Source organism: Bison bison, unplaced genomic scaffold, assembly GCF_000754665.1.
Source record: "Bison bison bison isolate TAMUID 2011002044 unplaced genomic scaffold, Bison_UMD1.0 scf7180017864174, whole genome shotgun sequence".
NCBI classification, from domain to species: domain Eukaryota; kingdom Metazoa; phylum Chordata; class Mammalia; order Artiodactyla; family Bovidae; genus Bison; species Bison bison.
This window is the reverse complement of record NW_011494746.1, coordinates 1,595,464-1,614,017: the sequence shown is the minus strand read 5'-3', so window position 1 is coordinate 1,614,017 and position 18,554 is coordinate 1,595,464. Positions and strand designations below refer to the sequence as shown.

At 37.5% G+C, this 18,554-nt stretch overlaps 1 protein-coding gene across 2 annotated transcripts in view; it reads left to right on the top strand.

Annotated features, from left to right (window-relative positions):
- The window catches only part of MAP4K5 (mitogen-activated protein kinase kinase kinase kinase 5), a 126,672-nt gene extending 109,150 nt beyond the window's left edge, over positions 1-17,522 (top strand). For both annotated transcript variants that reach the window (XM_010842254.1, XM_010842253.1), the window contains exons 28-32: positions 3,085-3,153; positions 5,791-5,883; positions 8,526-8,596; positions 13,157-13,212; positions 15,903-17,522. In XM_010842254.1, coding sequence (XP_010840556.1) covers positions 3,085-3,153; positions 5,791-5,883; positions 8,526-8,596; positions 13,157-13,212; positions 15,903-15,990 — 377 coding nt within the window. In that variant the 3' untranslated portion in view covers positions 15,991-17,522. The remainder of the gene's footprint in view (positions 1-3,084; positions 3,154-5,790; positions 5,884-8,525; positions 8,597-13,156; positions 13,213-15,902) is intronic.
- The last annotated feature ends 1,032 nt before the right edge of the window (positions 17,523-18,554 follow it).

Below are 18,554 nucleotides of genomic sequence, written 5' to 3'. Positions count from 1 at the left end.
TCCGTTCATTTTAAAACCAAGATCATGTTTGGCAGACAGCCTCAACTTGTTTATAAGTTGTTCATATATAATAATAGTGTAGATAAAGTTATTTCATATTTCATATGATTAATGTAAATTTGCAAACCACTTTCTTCTGTATCTTGTATTAGGAGGTTACATTGTTTAAGGCTGGGCATTCAATGAGTCCTTTTGTGAATTTGCAGGGGTGAGGTTCAGGAGTTGTTGTTTGCTTTTTAATGCCAGAGGTATACTGTTCTATCCACTTATAACACAATCTAGGCTAAAATTATGGCAGACCCAAAATTACTTCCCAAGGAGAGCCAGAACTCTGAGGGTATACATTCAAATCACCCTAAAGCAGAGATTGTCCTTATTAGGTTTCTCCATTTTCACAAATGATTGCTAATCTATCTCCCAGCTATGTTGATTGCTGAGACCATACCTTGACTTGACAGCAGTTTTAACAATTAAAATGAACTCCTACTCCAAGACTCTCTTAGTCTTATTTTGATTAATTGTTGCAGTATCCTTTTCTCCAAGGATGGTGCTTAGTAATTATCATCAGCACACAATAAGATCAGATCAGTCACTCAGTCATGTCCGACTCTTTGCGACCCCATGAATCACAGCACGTCAGGCCTCCCTGTCCATCACCAACTCCCAGAGTTCACTCAGACTCACGTCCATCGAGTCAGTGATGCCATTCAGCCATCTCATCCTCTGTCGTCCCCTTCTCCTCCTGCCCCCAATCCCTCCCAGCATCAGGGTCTTTTCCAATGAGTCAACTCTTCGCATGAGGTGGCCAAACTACTGGAGTTTCAGCTTTAGCATCATTCCTTCCAAAGAAATCCCAGGGCTGATCTCCTTCAGAATGGACCGGTTGGATCTCCTTGCAGTCCAAGGGACTCTCAAGAGTCTTCTCCAACACCACAGTTCAAAAGCATCAATTCTTCAGCGCTCAGCCTTCTTCACAGTCCAACTCTCACATCCATACATGACCATAGGAAAAACCATAGCCTTGACTAGACAGACGAACCTTTGTTGGCAAAGTAATATCTCTGCTTTTGAATATGCTATCTAGGTTGGTCATAACTTTCCTTCCAAGGAGTAAGCGTCTTTTAATTTCATAGCTGCAGTCACCATCTGTAGTGATTTTGGAGCCCCTCAAAATAAAGTCTGACACTATTTCCACTGTTTCCCCATCTATTTCCCATGAAGTGGTGGGACCAGATGCCATGATGTTCGTTTTCTGAATGTTGACCTTTAAGCCAACTTTTTCACTCTCCACTTTCACTTTCATCAAGAGGCTTTTGAGTTCCTCTTCACTTTCTGCCATAAGGGTGGTGTTATCTGCATATCTGAGGTTATTGATATTTCTCCCTGCAATCTTGATTCCAGCTTGTGTTTCTTCCAGTCCAGCGTTTCTCATGATGTACTCTGCATATAAGTTAAATAAACAGGGTGACAATATACAGCCTTGACGAACTCCTTTTCCTATTTGGAACCAGTCTGTTGTTCCATGTCCAGTTCTAACTGTTGAAAAGCTTTTTTTTTTTTTTGGAATATTGCCTGAGAAACAACACTTTACTAATTCTGTACATCTGGATTCTTCACTATATATGGATTTTGGAATGTCCACAAATACCCCAAAATAATGTGTAAGATTTTGTGTTTATGCTCAGATGTGCAGTTTTTAAGGGAGAGGATCTATGGGTTTTCCCAAAAGATGTAGTTAAGAATGACTGCTCTAAATAATCTAAAATCTTTGCATGGTTTCACCTAGGCCATTCATGCAATCTGAGTGGCTAAAATAGTTTTACCAAAAATGTTTTGGAAAAATGTCGTCACTTACATTAGCAGATGTTTATCAGCCAAGTAGTGAAAGTTGCTTCCTGCAAAGATACTGTTGACAGTATTGTTCATTATGTCAACTGGTGTCCTGTTAATAAAGGAACTCCAACCTACACTCACAGTGGAAACAGTATCAGACTTTATTTTTTTGGGCTCCAAAATCACTGCAGATGGTGCCTGCAGCCATGAAATTAAAAGACGCTTACTCCTTGGAAGGAAAGTTATGACCAACCTAGATAGCATATTGAAAAGCAGACATTACTTTGCCAGCAAAGGTCCATCTAGGCAGAGCTATGGTTTCTCTGGTGGTCATGTATGGATGCGAGAGTTGGACTATGAAGAAAGCTGAGTGCCAAAGAATTGATGCTTTTGAACTGTGGTGTTGGAGGAGACTCTTGAGAGTCCCTTGGACTGCAAGGAGATCCAAACAGTCCATTCTAAAGATCAGCCCTGGGATTTCTTTGGAAGGAATGATGCTAAAGCTGAAACTCCAGTAGTTTGGCCACCTCATGCGAAGAGTTGACTCATTGGAAAAGATTCTGATGCTGGGAGGGATTGGGGGCAGGAGGAGAAGGGGACAACAGAGGATGAGATGGCTGGATGGCATCACCAACTTGATGGACGTGAGTTTGAGTGAACTCCGGGAGATGGTGATGGACAGGGAGGCCTGGCGTGCTGCGATTCATGGGGTCACGGAGAGTCGGACACGACTGAGCGACTGAACTGAACTGAATCGAACTTACACTCACACCCCAATAACCAGAAAAATTGCTCTCTGATCATAGTTTCATTAGTACTTTTTTTGCTTTTTCTGAATTACTGACTTCTTGGTTTTTTTTTTTTATCTCAGAGACACTGTGACCCACCTGACTGATCTTGTTTTCATCTTCTCATTGGCTACTATAAAATGCAGAGCAAAATCTAATCGCTATATAACATGCATCTTCCTTCCCCATATTTACCACTTGCTTCATTTTATTTTTGTAATATACCTTTCTGGAACTCTCCGAGGTATTAATTAAATATAATATTGAGCCTTTCTCAGTTAGCCTTGCTTAAGACTTTGTTTTTTAAATTGACTTATATACATTTTTTTGAGAAGACAATTACAAAATATAACTTTTTGTGTTAAACTTCAAAGAAAAAAATCAGAATTTGTGTTTCTTTTCTAAGTTCTAATTTTTAAAGCATATTATATAACTGTAACCTTGTTTTCCTTTTCCCTCCAAGGCAACCAGCAGTTAGATTCCATTCATGTAACACAGTTGGAGAGAGATACTGTTTTAGTGTGTTTGGACAGTAAGTACTATTTTAAAGTTTATTCTAAGTATACTACTTGATATACCTTTTCATGAACTAGATTCTAATAGAATCAGTAGAGTAGATTTTGACTTTCCACCTTAAGTAGCCATGTTTTATTGATGAAAAACGTAAATTATTTACATATATAGTAATTAATTAATTGATCTGTGTGTCAGTACTGTCCTCTGTGACCTTTTTCTTTATTTTGTTTGGCCTACTTGGAAATATTGTCCAGTCGACCCTCTGTATCCATGGGTTCCACATCCTTTATTCAATCAACCATGGATTGAAAATATTCAGAAAAAAAAATTCCAGAAAGCTCACAAAAACAAACCTGAATTTGCTGAGTGCCTGACAATTATTTATACAGCTTTTACATTGTGTTACTGTATTATAAGTAATCTAAGACCTACTACATAGCACAATATATAACTCAATATTATGTCTAACCTATAAGGGAAAAGAATCTGAAAAGATATGTATATACCCCCACACACATACATGGGCTTCCCCCATAGCTCAGTGGGAAAGAATCTGCCTGCAGTGAAGGAGAGGAAGGAAATGCCAGTTTGATCCCTGGGTCAGGAAAATCCCCTGGAGGAGGGTGTGGCAACCTACTCCAGTGTTCTTGCCTTGAAACTCTCACGGGCAGAGGAGCCTGGTGGGCTGCAGTCTATAGGATCACAAAGAGTTGGACACAACTGAAGTGACTGAGCACACATATATACGTATATATAACTGAATTGGTGTGCTGTACACCTGAAACTTACACAATATTGTAAATCAGCTATATTTCAATAAAAAATATTATAAAATATTAAACTATGGAGAGATATGTATAGGTTATATGCAAACACTAGGCCATTTTATATGCTCAAGGGACTTGAGCATCCATGGATTTCGATCTCCTTGATGGGTACAGGAACCAATCCCCCATGGATACCAAGGGACAACGATAATTAGAACAGTTTGCGATAACCTTGGGGTAAAATTCTGTATAAACTATTCTGAGAGTTTTTTCATAAATCATTGTAATTAATGAAAAAATAGAAGATTATACTAATATGATCACTTATATAACATAAACTTTTAGAATCCTGTCAGTGTAATATTCTAATTTACAAATAGATTTGAGATCTTTACCTGTAGTTGTAATTCTTTTAATGTAGGGAGAGATGTTATTGATAGATGTATGTTGTGCTATATATGCAGTGAAGAAGCAGAAAAACTTTTAACAGGTTTTTTTCAGTTTTTCAAACAAAGCACTCTGATTCCTAAAATCTGCTTTACTTGAATGCAATGAATCCTGCAAGTAAAATTCTCCCAGACTTGGAATTATATTTGAAACTTGGCAATATTCTCTGTGGTTTGATTCATTCCAGTATTTGAAAATTATTAAAGCTTCTCTTTGATGCTTAGGGTTATTTTTTAAATTGTTTCACTACTGAATTTGCCGTATTTTTGTCTTAATTTCTCTTTTCTAAAGCATTCCCTTTTGGATTTGCCTTATAGACTCATAAAGATCATCTAATATTATAGATAAGTAAACCAAATCCCACAATGTTTCATTTTCCCACTATCCCTTAAGTATTTTTGATTCTTTGAATACTGATAAGATTAGAGTGTTTTTTGGTTACTTTTAAGTGAATTCAGTGAATTCTTTTTTACTCAAAACAAGTAGAAAGCTCAGTACTGATTAATCAGATAAAGAGATGATCAGAATTTAATGGTAATAATGTTTAAGCTTTAACATTAAACCCTTAAATACCTTCTGAGCCATCCAAGGATTTATTATTCATTTTGTTCATTTATATATTTTGTCAAAAAATTTTTAAACCTTTGATTAACTAAGCCTTCCATTTCCCAGCTATTCATGGTAAATGGGAAGTTGACTTTCTTCAGTTAGTTTTTTTTCTCTTAAGGGAGCAGAAAAAATTATTTGTCAACTATACAGTATAAAGCAGTTTTACCAAGCAGGAATAGAGAGAGGCCTATAATCACAAATCATGATAGACAAATGAGGAAGTTTGCAGAGAGAAAATATCTTGCAAGTCAGAGCTAAGAAGGTTAAATTAAAAAACAAATGGGCGAAAGGGAAATAGAATTATTCACATACACTGTGTATCCCACAGTTTACTGTTTACTGATCACAGTTTACTGATAAAGAAATTGACTCTTGAGAGTACTATCTTTTTGTCCCTCGTACTTCTGTAGAATGTTAGTCACAGACTAAAGTTAAGAATACTGCTATATTACTTATATGTTATGTAATTTGTAAGGGGAAAAAAATCAACTCGTATTGCTGAATATTTAGGCATCAAGTTAACCACTATTAAAGAAACACTGCACTTTAAAAAAAATCAGAATGTTAGTGTTGAATAACTGTGTTTAAAAAAAAAAATAGTAACAGGGCTGCCATTTACAAAGGAGGCCTTACTTGTATAGAACATATCAATGACAGGTTTTCACTGAGCGTGCTTGAATCAAGAGAAACAATTTAACTTTATTAAGGTAAGGTAAAGGTAAAAGCTCATGTATATCCATGTAAAGTATCCATGTAAAATCCATATATCAAGTTACATTTGTTTTAACAAATTTGTATTTCCAGTCTTGACTTGTTTTTTCTTTTTTAAGAATTTGTAAAAATTGTAAATCTACAAGGAAAACTAAAATCAAGTAAGAAACTGGCCTCTGAGCTAAGTTTTGATTTTCGCATCGAATCTGTAGGTAAGTCTCCGTTTTAAAATAATGCATTTAGAGAGCTTGGTTTTTTGTTCCTTCTGTTCTTAACGGTTACCTACACCAGCATGGTCTCATAGGCATTTCTTTGATATAGAAATGTTCTCTGTGTTCGTAAATACAATAGTCATTAATCATACTTGTTAAGCATTTAAAACATGGCTGGTGCTACATTTTAATTTTTTTTATTTTAATTAATTTAAAATTTGATGTAAATAGCTACATGTGGCTTGTTCCTATCATATTAGACAGTGCAGGTCTGGACCATAATCATCTTTTATTGCTGTTTCTTGAATATTTAAAACCTGAAATCATTTCTTAAATTTCCACATATTGTTCCCTTTGCTGCATCAAGTGAATTATACTTCTTCCAGTACTTTCCAAATCATGAAGGTATTTGTGTGATGTGATTAACAGTGTTAAAATTCTTTGCCATGTAAGATTCTGATTGGTGTGTGTTGGTGGTTTTGCTTTTAGGTCTATTTAAATGTAATAGCTAGTTTTCCACAGAATCTGGAAAATACTGCTATGCCATTTGAATTTACTTCCTCGTCAATGAGTGTTTAAGTCTGTAATATCATTGATGTTATGATAAAAAAAATTATATTTTATTATTTTTTGCATCCTCACTGATTAATGTCAGTAACTATTTTCCTCAGCGGTAATAGGACTTATGAAAAACTACTGTAGGTGGGAACATTTTGAATAGTCTATAATATGGTTCTACCATAAGTCAAAAACAGTTAATCAAAATTGATTTTTATTTAGGCCATAAAAAATGTGTATTTTAAAATTAAATGTATATAACTTTTAAAAACATGTTTCTCACTATTTAGAAAATTTTCTGTTTGTTCTAATATTTTAATGGTTTCTCAAATGCAGTTTTGCCCTGTCTCAAAGTTTTGCCTTATCCCTCTGGGTAAACATCTCACATATAAATAATTTGCTTATGATTGGAAATTTTAATCTTCTTAAGCGGAAAACCTAAACTTTCTGTAATGCTATGACAAAAGGAATTTTGGAAATAGTTTCTTCTTTTACTCCTTTGTATTCTGGATATTGCATACTGATTCCTAAGATTTAATATTTTCAATAGAGATTCCAACATATAGATCTTTAGATTCTCTTAATTTTAAGTGAAACACACTTGTACCTCAACTTTCTCATATGTGCCAGACGTTTTGGGAAATTTTAGTTGTTATACAAAAGTTTGTTCCTCCTAGGCTACAATCTCTTCTTTCCAGTGAATCTTGGAATAATTCCAAGGATGCTCATAGGGAAAAAGAGTCCTTTTAAGACACCTTTTAAAAATAAAGCCACTACCTGTTTTTTCATTTCGTGGTTAGTGAAATTTGTATAATTTGTCACTGTAAAATTATGTTTATTGAGGTAAATTATGTCTCCAGAATATTTTTACATTAACTTTTTAGAGTCAGTATTCAGTAAAAGGTATAATAAATTTCAGTCACTTTCTCTCATCACCTTTACTGGTACAGGGCATATGGCTAACTCTTCAACAATTAAATTGGTTCTTTCCCTCATTCTTACTCCCTCACTCACTCCAGCCTCTGGCCAGGAAAGGACCAGAGGCCCTGCTGCCCCCCACCCCCAAATTGGGATCCCTGCCACTCTGTTTGTAAACCATGAAGTGACCCCATGTGGGTGCCTCAGTGGGTCCAGACCTGTGCTTGGTGCCAGGCAAGACACAGAAATGGACAAGGCACAGGGAGAACAGGTTTCCTTTCAGCGTTCAGCCACCTCAGGGAATTGTGGGAGATGGATGAGGAGCAGGAGGGGACATGGCATGTCATGGGGTGGCCACACTTTGGGCCCTCCTAAAGTGGGTCATTCCTGAATCCAAAGCCATCAAGAAGGTGAGCAAGCTTGGCTCAGATCTGTGAACACTCTTGTGGGCAGCAGGTCCCACAAGCCCAGGGCAATGTTCCAGGGGACTCTAGAGGCCTGATAGGGCTGGGGTAAGAGTGGGGAGTATTGTAGCTGAGAGTGCCTAGCCCCTCCAATAAGAACTGATTCACAGATCAAAAATATTCATGTATGGTTAAATTTTGAGACAGGTTTATTTTTGAAAATTAATTTTGCATTAGGGAAAATATGAGCATAAATAAAAGATGCTTCCTTAATAGCTACTTCTAAATATATGATAGTATTTAATAATCAGGTCTTTTATCCAAAAAAGCAATTATATGTTCTTATTATTTTATTTAGCCTTATAAGACAAAATTCATGGGGTCACAAAGAGTCAGACATGACTGAGCAACTGAACTGAACTCAACTGATAAGACAAAAGATAGTATATGAAAGAAAAATTAATGTGCTGATATCCACTCATCAGAAGCCCATTTTTAAATAAATGCTTGTTATAATATATCTTAAGAAAACTTCTGTGACACTGCCTCAATACATTATTTGAGCTTTGGCATGTCTTAGCCACAAAAATGTTGGGAACTAATGATCTAGACAGTGGAATTTTGCACCAAGTAACCTTATATTATCACTGATTAAAAACAGTCAGGGGAAAAAATAAATAAATAAATAAAAACAGTCAGGGAAAATGTATAAGGCAGTGCTCTGTGCCTTATGTTAGTCCTGATCTCCCTTATCCTTTTTAGTATGCCTTCAAGACAGTGTATTGGCTTTTTGGAAACACGGAATGCAGGGTAAAAGCTTCAAATCAGATGAGGTAAGATTTCTCTAATTATCTCCAGTGATTCTCACTAAAGATTTTAATTGTTGCAATATTCATTTTATGCATTTTCTCTGTGAACCCACATTGCTATGTTTAGTGCCTTTAGTGCCGGTAGAACAAAATTGCCAGTGTTTTCCCTTCAAAAAATACCCAGTTTTGTATTTATTGTATTCTCAGTGGCCAAAGGAATAGTCAAACATGAGTTTACACAATTTCAGTCCTCTTACATGTAATTTATAAATATGGTCACTAAGCTTACTAAACTTTTCTAAAGGTAATAAGCCTTCTCTATAGTCTACAACTGTGGAGCTTCTTTCTTAATATTATATTTAAAATTCTAAGTTAATATGTGTTGAATCACAGGACTAAGGAAAATCTAAGAAAATTTGCTCACTAAGTATTTATTGCGTACCATATACATTTAGGATGCTGTTGTTATTATAGCATTGAAGACATAATGAATATAATTATGAATAATATCAAACCCTTGTGATGTCTATGTTCCAGGCACTTTACAAATATTAGTTTATTGAAGGCAAGTAGAATAGTAGGGTTTTTAAGTACCATTCAAAGTAAGGTTGGGCTCCCCTGGTGGCTCAGACAGTAAAGAATCCACCTGCAATGTGGGAGACCTGGGTTTATTCCCTGGGTTGGAAAGATCCCCTGGAGGAAGGCATGACAGAGTAAGATTAGATATTGTTCATATTCCGTATTTTACAGGCAGAGAGGTTAAGTAACTTAACGAGAGTTACAGAGCTAGTTCAGTGGCAGAGCCTAGATGTGAAGGGTTTTCAAAAATCTCTTCTACTGAGATCATCAGGATACATTTCATGTAGGAGATAGGACTTAGGCTCCCACCTTAAGAGATTAATTCTAGCAAAAATGTTTCCCATTTGTGTGAGTACCTATGTAGTTCTTTTACACCAAGGTCTCACAAATTTATGGACTTATAACTATTCCCACCTCTTATATGAGTGCAGAATTAGAATGCTACCAAGTAAAAATGACATAAATCAGCTGTCTTCAGTTTATCTAGTTACTGACCTATGTCACTAAATGTCACCAGAATGCTGCATTTAATGAAGCCTACAGGCCTCTTTACTGTCATAAGATTAATTGTCCTTAAGTGCTATTTTCATTGTGTCAGTCCTGTGGTTAGAAATCTGTAGAATATACTTCACTGTCAGTTCAGGTCGGTCGCTCAGTCATGTCCAACTCTTTGTGACCCCAGGGACTGCAGCATGCCAGGCCTCCCTGTCCATGACCAGCTCCCGGAGCTTATTCAAACTCATGTCCATCAAGTCAGTGATGCCATCCAACCATCTCATCCTGTCGTCCCCTTCTCCCACCTTCAGTCTTTCCCAGCATCAGGGTCTTTTCCAGTGAGTCAGTTCTTTACACCAGGTGGCCAAAGTATTGGAGTTTCAGCTTCAACATCAGTCCTTCCAGTGAACATTCAGGACTTATTTCCTGCAGGATGGACTGGTTGGATCTCCTTGCAGTCCAAGGGACTCACAAGAGTCTTCAACATCACAGTTCAAAAGCATCAATTCTTCGCCGCTCACCTTTCTTCATAGTCCAACTCTTACATCAATACATGACTACTGGAAAAACCATAGCCTTGACTAGACAGACGAACCTTTGTTGACAAAGTAATGTCTCTGCTTTTTAACATGCTGTCTAGGTTGGTCATAACTTTTCTTCCAAAGAGTAAGCGTCTTTTTAATTTCATGGCTACAGTCACCATCTGCAGTGATTTTGAAGCTCAAGAAAATAAAGTCTGCCACTGTCTCCACTGTTTCTCCATCTACTTGCCATGAAATGGTGGGACCGGATGCCATGATCTTAGTTTTCTGAATGTTGAGCTTTAAGCCAACTTTTTCACTCTCCTCTTTCACTTTCATCAAGAGGCTCTTTAGTTCTTCTTCACTTTCTGCCATAAGGGTGATGTCATCTGGATATCTGAGGTTACTGATTTTTCTCCCGGCAGTCTTGATTCCAGCTTGTGCTTCATCTAGCCCAACGTTTCTCATGATGTACACTGCATATAAGTGACAGCCCACTCCAGTGTTCTTGCCTGGAGAATCCCAGGGACGGGGTAGCCTGGTGGGCTGCTGTCTATGGGGTCGCACAGAGACGGACACGACTGAAACGACTTAGCAGCAACAGCAGCAAGCACGGTGACAATATACAGCCTTGATGTACTCCTTTTCCTATTTGGAACCAGTCTGTTGTTCCATGTCCAATTCTAACTGTTGCTTCCTGACCTGCATACAGAGATTAGAAAGTCTTCCTCAGTGATCAGTGCAAAGAAATAGAGGAAAACAACAGAATGGGGAAGACTAGAGATCTCTTCAAGAAAATTAGAGATACCAAGAGAACATTTCATGCACAGATGGGCTCGATAAAGGACAGAAATGGTATGGACCTAACCAAAGCAGAAGATATTAAGAAGAGGTGCAAGAATACACAGAAGAACTACACAAAAAAAGATCTTCATGACCCAGATAATCACGATGGTATGATCACTCACTTAGAGCCAGACATCCTATAATGTGAAGTCAAGTGGGCCTTAGGAAGCATCACTACAAACAAAGCTAGTGGAAGTAATGGAATTCCAGTTGAGCTATTTCATATCCTAAAAGATGATGCTGTGAAAGTGCTGCACTCAATATGCCAGCAAATTTGGAAAACTCAGCAGTGGCCACAAGACTGGAAAAGGTCAGTTTTCATTCCAGTCCCTAAGAAAAGCAATGCCAAAGAATGCCCAAACTACTGCACAATTGCACTCATCTCACACGCTAGCAAAGTAATGCTCGAAATTCTCCAAGCCAGGCTTCAGCAATACGTGAACCGTGAACTTCCAGATATTCAAGCTGGATTTAGAAAAGGCAGAATAACCAGAGATCAAATTGCCAACATCCGCTGGATCATCGAAAAAGCGAGAGAGTTCCAGAAAAACATCTGTTTCTGCTTTATTGACTATGCCAAAGCCATTGACTGTGTGGATCACAATAAACTGTGGAAAGTTCTTAAAGAGATGGGAATACTTCACTACATCAAATGTGAATTCTGCTTCTTCTGCTAAGTCATCTTGCTTACCTTTTTCTTTTTGGTTTTGCTCTCATCCTTCAGTTTGGGCCTAGCTAGAAGGAAATGGCAACCCACTCCAGTGTTCTTGCCTGGAGAAACCCAGGGACGGGGAAGCCTAGTGGGCTGCCGTCTATGGGGTCACACAGAGTCAGACACGACTGAAGTGACTTAGCAGCAGCAGCAACAGAATGATCATAATGTAATATTCAGCCACTCCAGTCCACAGTGATTGGAACATTTCTGAACTTAATACTCTGAAAATCAACTCCACTTAGTATAGCACCAGATTTATTTTCTTGATTCAAGTTCATTAGTTCCAGGACTTGCCTGGTAGCTCAGAATGGTGGTAAAGAATCCACCTGCCAGTGCAGGAGACACAGATTCAACCCCTGATCTAGGAAGATCCTACATTCCATGGAGCAACTAAGCCCATGTGCCACACCTACTGAGCCTGTGCTCTAGAGCCTGCGAGCCACAACTCCTGAAGCCCGCATGCCCTAGAACCCGTGCTGCAAAACAGAAGAAGCCACCACAGTGAGAAGAATGTGTAACTAGGGAGTAGCCCCCCGTTCACCACAACTAGAGAAAAGCCCACACAAGAGCAAAGACCCAGCACAGCCCCCAAAAATGAAATAACATTATTTTTAATGATATTTTTAATACTTATTTTATATTTACATTGTCATAGTTTGGGTTCCTCCAAAAGCTGACCCTGAAAGAAGGATCCAAGTGGCAAGTAGTTTATTTGTGAGTAGATACCAGAAAACAAGTGGTAAAGTGAGGACTGTAAGACGGAGAAAGGCAGAAGGCCAACAAAAGCATATTTAATAAATCCCATAGGGACTACTGAGGGACAGTGTGGGACATAGCTCAGATTTAGCTCACTCTAAGATGGAGACACAAGTGTGTTTACACACCGGCTGCTGGCCCCTGTTAGTGAAGAGTTGCCCCCAGAAGTATAAACTACCCACACTTTGGAATAGTAGCTGTGCCTGTCTGAGCACTTTCTTTAGTTTTGGAGAAGACAGAGCAGAGGAATACCACCAGTACACAGATGTAAGACACTGGTGCATGGGAGTCTGTCGGAGCTCTGCTGAAATCAGGTGGGCCATGAGACGCTACCTCAAGCATCTGCGCTGTAGGGGCTGTGCAGTCTAGCAGACTTACATTCAAATCTTGGCTCTCCCAAGTTACATTAGTTCTCTGAGTCTTTAATAATAGGGGAATGATAGTACATATCATAAAGAGTTCTAAGTAAAGTGCCTGGCCCATACCCCATACATGATGATTTGTTTCTAATAATAAGCAGTTCAGAAAAACTTAACTAAAATTTTTTCCATTTGAAGAATGGAATCAAAAACTATGATTCTGATCAATAATTGCTCTAGCTAAATGATTTTTAAATTATTATTTAAATAATATGGGGAATAAGATATTACTGATGGGTGTTTTCTCTCATAGGTTACCCAGGAGATTTCAGATGAAACAAGAGTTTTCCGCTTATTAGGATCAGACAGGTAATAGTTTGGTTGTTTTATTACCAAAGGAGTTCAGCAATTGTATTTTTATTTACACTGTCACCTCTGATTATATTTCAAACAAAACTCTTTTTTTCAATGTGTTTATTTATTTTCTTGAAGTAGGTTGGTTTAGAATATTTATGTTTCATATGTGCAGCTGTGTATTTCTAGTTCTGCACTGTTCAGTGTGCTCACCACCAGAAGCTCAGTTTCCTTCCATCAGCGCACAGTGGACCCCGTTTACCCGTTTCGCTCTCCCTCCACCCCTACCTCTTCCCTCTGGTAGCCACTCTGCATTTACGTGTTTGTTTTTGTTTGGTGTTTTCATTTATTTTTGTGTATGTTAAATGAAACTCTTAGAGGCCTCAGAATCTTAGAGAAATTTCCCCGTATCTTTATTAAGAGAGAAATATTTTAATTAGTCAGTTAAGGAAGCTTTCATTAGTGTGTGAGGATCATGATTCTAGAGATAGTTACTCTCAGCCCAGGCAGAATGTGTTAACACAGATATCTATGTCCCTAGTTGCATGATACATTTGTGGGTCTTTTATCATTTCTTCCTGGCATGTTAACTTCTGTTAACTGTTACTGCATAAATCCAACGGAATGTGCACCTTGTGACTTTAACTTTATATATCAGAAGATATTTGACTCAGTCTCTGAGCTCGTTCTAAAGCAGAAGGAATTATGTGGTCTCTGTGATCAAAGTGAAAGATAAGTTCTAAAACTATGCCCTCTTATGAAAAAAACTTATACCTTTTGTTCTTCAGAATCTATATTGTATACCTCTACAATGAGTAAAATACCTATTTTTCCCACCAAGAGTTGTTAACTGCAGCAAAAGATCAAGACCTCTGGTCTTCAAGTTCAGTCTAGTCACAATCATTGCTTAAATATTATACACTTAAGGGGAGAATTGGAGTTATACTTCCATAAAAATTTTAAAGAGACTTTTGTAAGGAGAAAAAGGATTTTGGGGAAATGACAGCTACCTTAGTAGTAAAGGGAAGTCCACAGAGCATGGCAACTAGTCCTGCAAAGAAAGAATTTGAGGACCATCTGGTAAATGACTCTAGAATGGGAGGCTCTTTCCTTCTCCGAAAGGAAGGGCTGACAAAAGAATTGTACATCATCCAGTGATCCCGGCACTCCAGTAAAATACAGTAAGAGAAAGTTCCTTTTCATAGAGGATAGGCGTCAGAAGGCATTTCTTACAGTTACTTGTTTCCTTCCTACTCCTTCCTCTAGAATTTTCTCTTTCACCTATTCCCTTTTTTGTCTATATTGTTTTTCCATTTTCTGTCACTGTTTGCCCTAAAAAACTACTTTTCTCAAACCATTGCCTTGTCCTGGTTATCTTCTTACTTGAGAATCTCCTTGATTTTAAGATATGTATCTTAACCAAAGTTTTTGTCTTAATTTTTAAAGAGATTTGTTACACTATATTGTTTAAATATAGGTATTAGTGTCTAGGAGGAAAGAAAACTAACTGTAGAATATTAATAATGGGCAGTTGAATTATGGGTAATTTTATTTTCCCCTTCTGTTTTTTATAATGCATAATTCAAGTATATATAACTTTTCTGTTGTTTTCATTTAAAAGGTAATAATATGCTAGTTGTAGGAAATTTCTGCACTAGAAAAATGCACAGTATTATGCAACTCCCCCCTCGCATTTCCCTTTCTAGACTTTTTTCTCTGCATGGGCATATTATTTTTTATTTTGTTCTCAAACCTATCTTCCTACAGTTTAGAACCTATGATAATGACACTTGATTGGTTTTTGGGTTTTCTTCCTATTGGTCCTTTCATTGAACTCTTTGCCCTTGCTCCAGCGACAAGGGAGATGGCCCCACTTCATAGTTTTTAAAACTATTCTTTTCAGATATCTTAAAGAACTGTGTGAGTAGGTATCTCTTAAAACTCCATTTTATTCTCTTAACCCTTCCTCCAGCCCCTTGTTGTTCATGTATATTCTAAAGCTTTATTATACTTTTGTTTACATGTATGAGTAAGCAAATTTGATTTGGGTTAGAATAAGATGAGACTCTCCTGAAACATTTTCAGTATTTTTGATATCTCAGTTGGTAAAGAATCCCCCTGCAGTGCAGGAGACTCCAGTTTGATTCCTGGGTCGGGAAGATTCACTGGAGAAAGAATAGGCTACCCACTCCAATATCCTTGGGCTCCCCTTGTGGCTCAGCTTGGTAAAGAATCCCCCTGCAATGCAGGAGACTCCAGTTTGATTCCTGGGTCGGGAAGATCCGCTGGAGAAAGGATAGGCTACCCACTCCACTTCTTGGGCTTCCCTTGTGGCTCAGCTTGGTAAAGAATCCCCCTGCAATGCAGGAGACCTGGGTTCGATCCCTGGGTTGGGAAAATCCCCTGGAGAAGGGAAAGGCTACCCACTCCAGTATTCTGGCCTGGAGAATTCCATGGACTACATGGGGACACAAAGAGTTGGACACAACTGAGCGACTTGCACTTTCACATTCATAAATCCATCAATTCTTACTCAGTTTTGTTTTTAAGCTATAAAACATAAAGCTCAATTTGACTATCTATGATCTCTGTAATCTTGTGTGAACATGAACAGTGATATTCTTCTCTCCCAGTTTGATGTTAGTATTTGAAGATAAAATCTCTTTTCTTACTCTAACGAGATTTTTGTTTTGATTTAATTGCAGGGTTGTTGTTTTGGAAAGTAGACCAACAGAAAATCCTACTGCACACAGCAATCTTTACATCTTGGCTGGACATGAAAATAGTTACTAAGCAACAGAAACTGGTCTCAAATGACAGGAAAATGAATATACTCCACTGAAAGGAAAAATATCTTGAGGAAATTCAGTACAAACTATACTATGATTTGCTTTAATTGTTATGAGTTATATCTCAAATGATCTGTCCTTTAAGGTAGGATTCAATATTTTCTGTAGCTGGAAACAGCTATTCTATCTCTTGCCACTATGTGGTGGTTTTTTTCAAGTTTGCTTAATAAAAGCTATGAGACAAATAGTCCTCTAGTTCCAGGAAACACAGTCTTTTAAAAAAAAAATAATGTTTGTAACAAGGGTGCCATTGATATTTTTAGATAACAACTTGTGATTATCTTCAGATAGGTAAATTTAGTGACAGTTTTCTCATTTTATACCATGTTTTATTCCTTCTTAACGAACATAATTTGATAAAGAAATTATCAGATAAGCCTTTCACTTTTACATTGGCCATTCTGTATGTTTTTGTAAAATAGAATATTTAATCCTTATTTATTAATCTCTTGCTGGAGTGGTGTAATGTATCTAACTTTTAGTAAAGGAGGGTTGCAGAGCAGCTTAAATTTTTTTATAATGTGTAAAAATTTTGTTTACTTTTTAAGACTAGTACTTTGAGGGGTTAAAGGCTGTGTTTGGAGGTTCAGTACATACATGCAATTTTATTTAACACAAGTATTTTGTAATATTATTATCCAGAATTGCCTTAAAAGGGAGTTTTCTGTTTTCAACTACATATAGTTGTAGGGGGTCATACAGAAGATAATGATGATGATGGTCGAAATATTGTTAGAAGGAGTGTGTCTGTCTAGATGTGCCTACCGTGTGTATGTATTCTTGACAAGCAGTATAATATACCTGTGATTTTTTTTTTACATTAGGGATAATGCATAAGAAATTAATCTTCATATATATTACCATCCCTAATGTAGAGGGGGAAAGTATTTAACTGCCCATGATATATATTTTACATATACTATGCCAGAGGAGAAAATGTAAAGCAACTACACATGTATTCTTCAGTTTTTTACCATACATAGATCTTCATTTTGAGTAGGTTTAAGAAAAAAATCTTTAAATGAAATTTAATTCCTGATGGGATAGTATAAAATAAGTATTATAAAACTAGTATTCTAAAGATAGAAAGGATAGGGCCATTCTTGAGTTTTCTTCCTTTCTGCTATTGTTAATATTAAAAATTAAAGCATCACATTGGTACCTATTATCTTAATATGTTTAACAGTTACCTTTGAGATGATGAACAAGGGGTTAATAGTAACAAAGTATGGATTCTTTTTGAGCAGGTCCTTGAGAGGAAGACAGTGTAACTATCTCATTCAGTCTGTAGTGATCCCACATAGTAGGTATGATCATCATCTCCATTTTTCAGATGAGGAAATAAGGGGTTAGCAAGGTTGAGACTTACCCAGTTCACACAGCAAGTTAGTGATTGAGCCAGACCATGAGTCTTGTGACTCTGTTCCTTTTGCTATGCAATATGCAAACAATAAAATGTTATGCAAATGAAATATATAAAGTTTTGTCCTTTTAAAATGTATATATGATTTCAGTAAGTGTGTCACTGTTTATTTTGGTTATGTTAAATGGGGCCTCTGGACTGAAGGACACTGGATACGATAGATGTCAGGGAGTCCTACACAAAACAGGAAATAGTCATGTTGTGTTTACAAAGACCAACATCCTCCTCCTCTCTGAATCCTGGCTGCCAGATCTTCCCATCCAACAATATTGGAAGAGTCTTCTCTGTGCCATCTGACCAGTGCAAATGAAAAGACCTAAACAGATCCTGACATCAGACATGGCCTAGCTAAACTGCCCAGCTGGGTAACTCTACAATGAAAATCATAGTTAATGTGCCCACCACCTCACGCATGCATCCAGACTTGCAGTTATTCTTTTAGTCCCATGCTATTAAAAATGATTAAACAACCAGGAGTTATGAAACATCCAAAGAAGCCTCTTACATGAGAGAGAGCAAACAATTAGGGGAAAAGCACCTAAAGGAAATAGACTATGAAGAAAGAAAAAAAACGTCAAAAGAAAAAGTATTTTTGGAAAGATGAATTTGCAACTATGAATCAGGAGTTCAGTTCAGGTCAGTCACTCAGTCGTGTCCGACTCTTTGCAACCCCATGAACTGCAGCACGCCAGGCCTCCCTGTCCATCACCAACTCCCAGAGTCCACCCAAACCCATGTCCATTGAGTCAGTGGTGCCATCCAACCATCTCATCCTCCGTCGTCCCCTCAATCTTTCCCAGCGTCAGGGTCTTTTCAAATGAGTCAGCTCTTCACATCTTGTGGCCAAAGTATTGGAGTTTCAGCTTCAACATCAGTCCTACCAGTAAACACCCAGGACTGATCTCGTTTAGGACTGGTTGGATCTCCTTGCAGTCCAAGGGACTCTCAATAGTCTTCTCCAACACCACAGTTCAAAAGCATCAATTCTTCGGCTTTCTTTATGATCCAACTCTCATACATGACTACTGGAGAAACCATAGCTTTGACTATATGGATCTTTGTTGGCAAAGTAATGTATCTGCTTT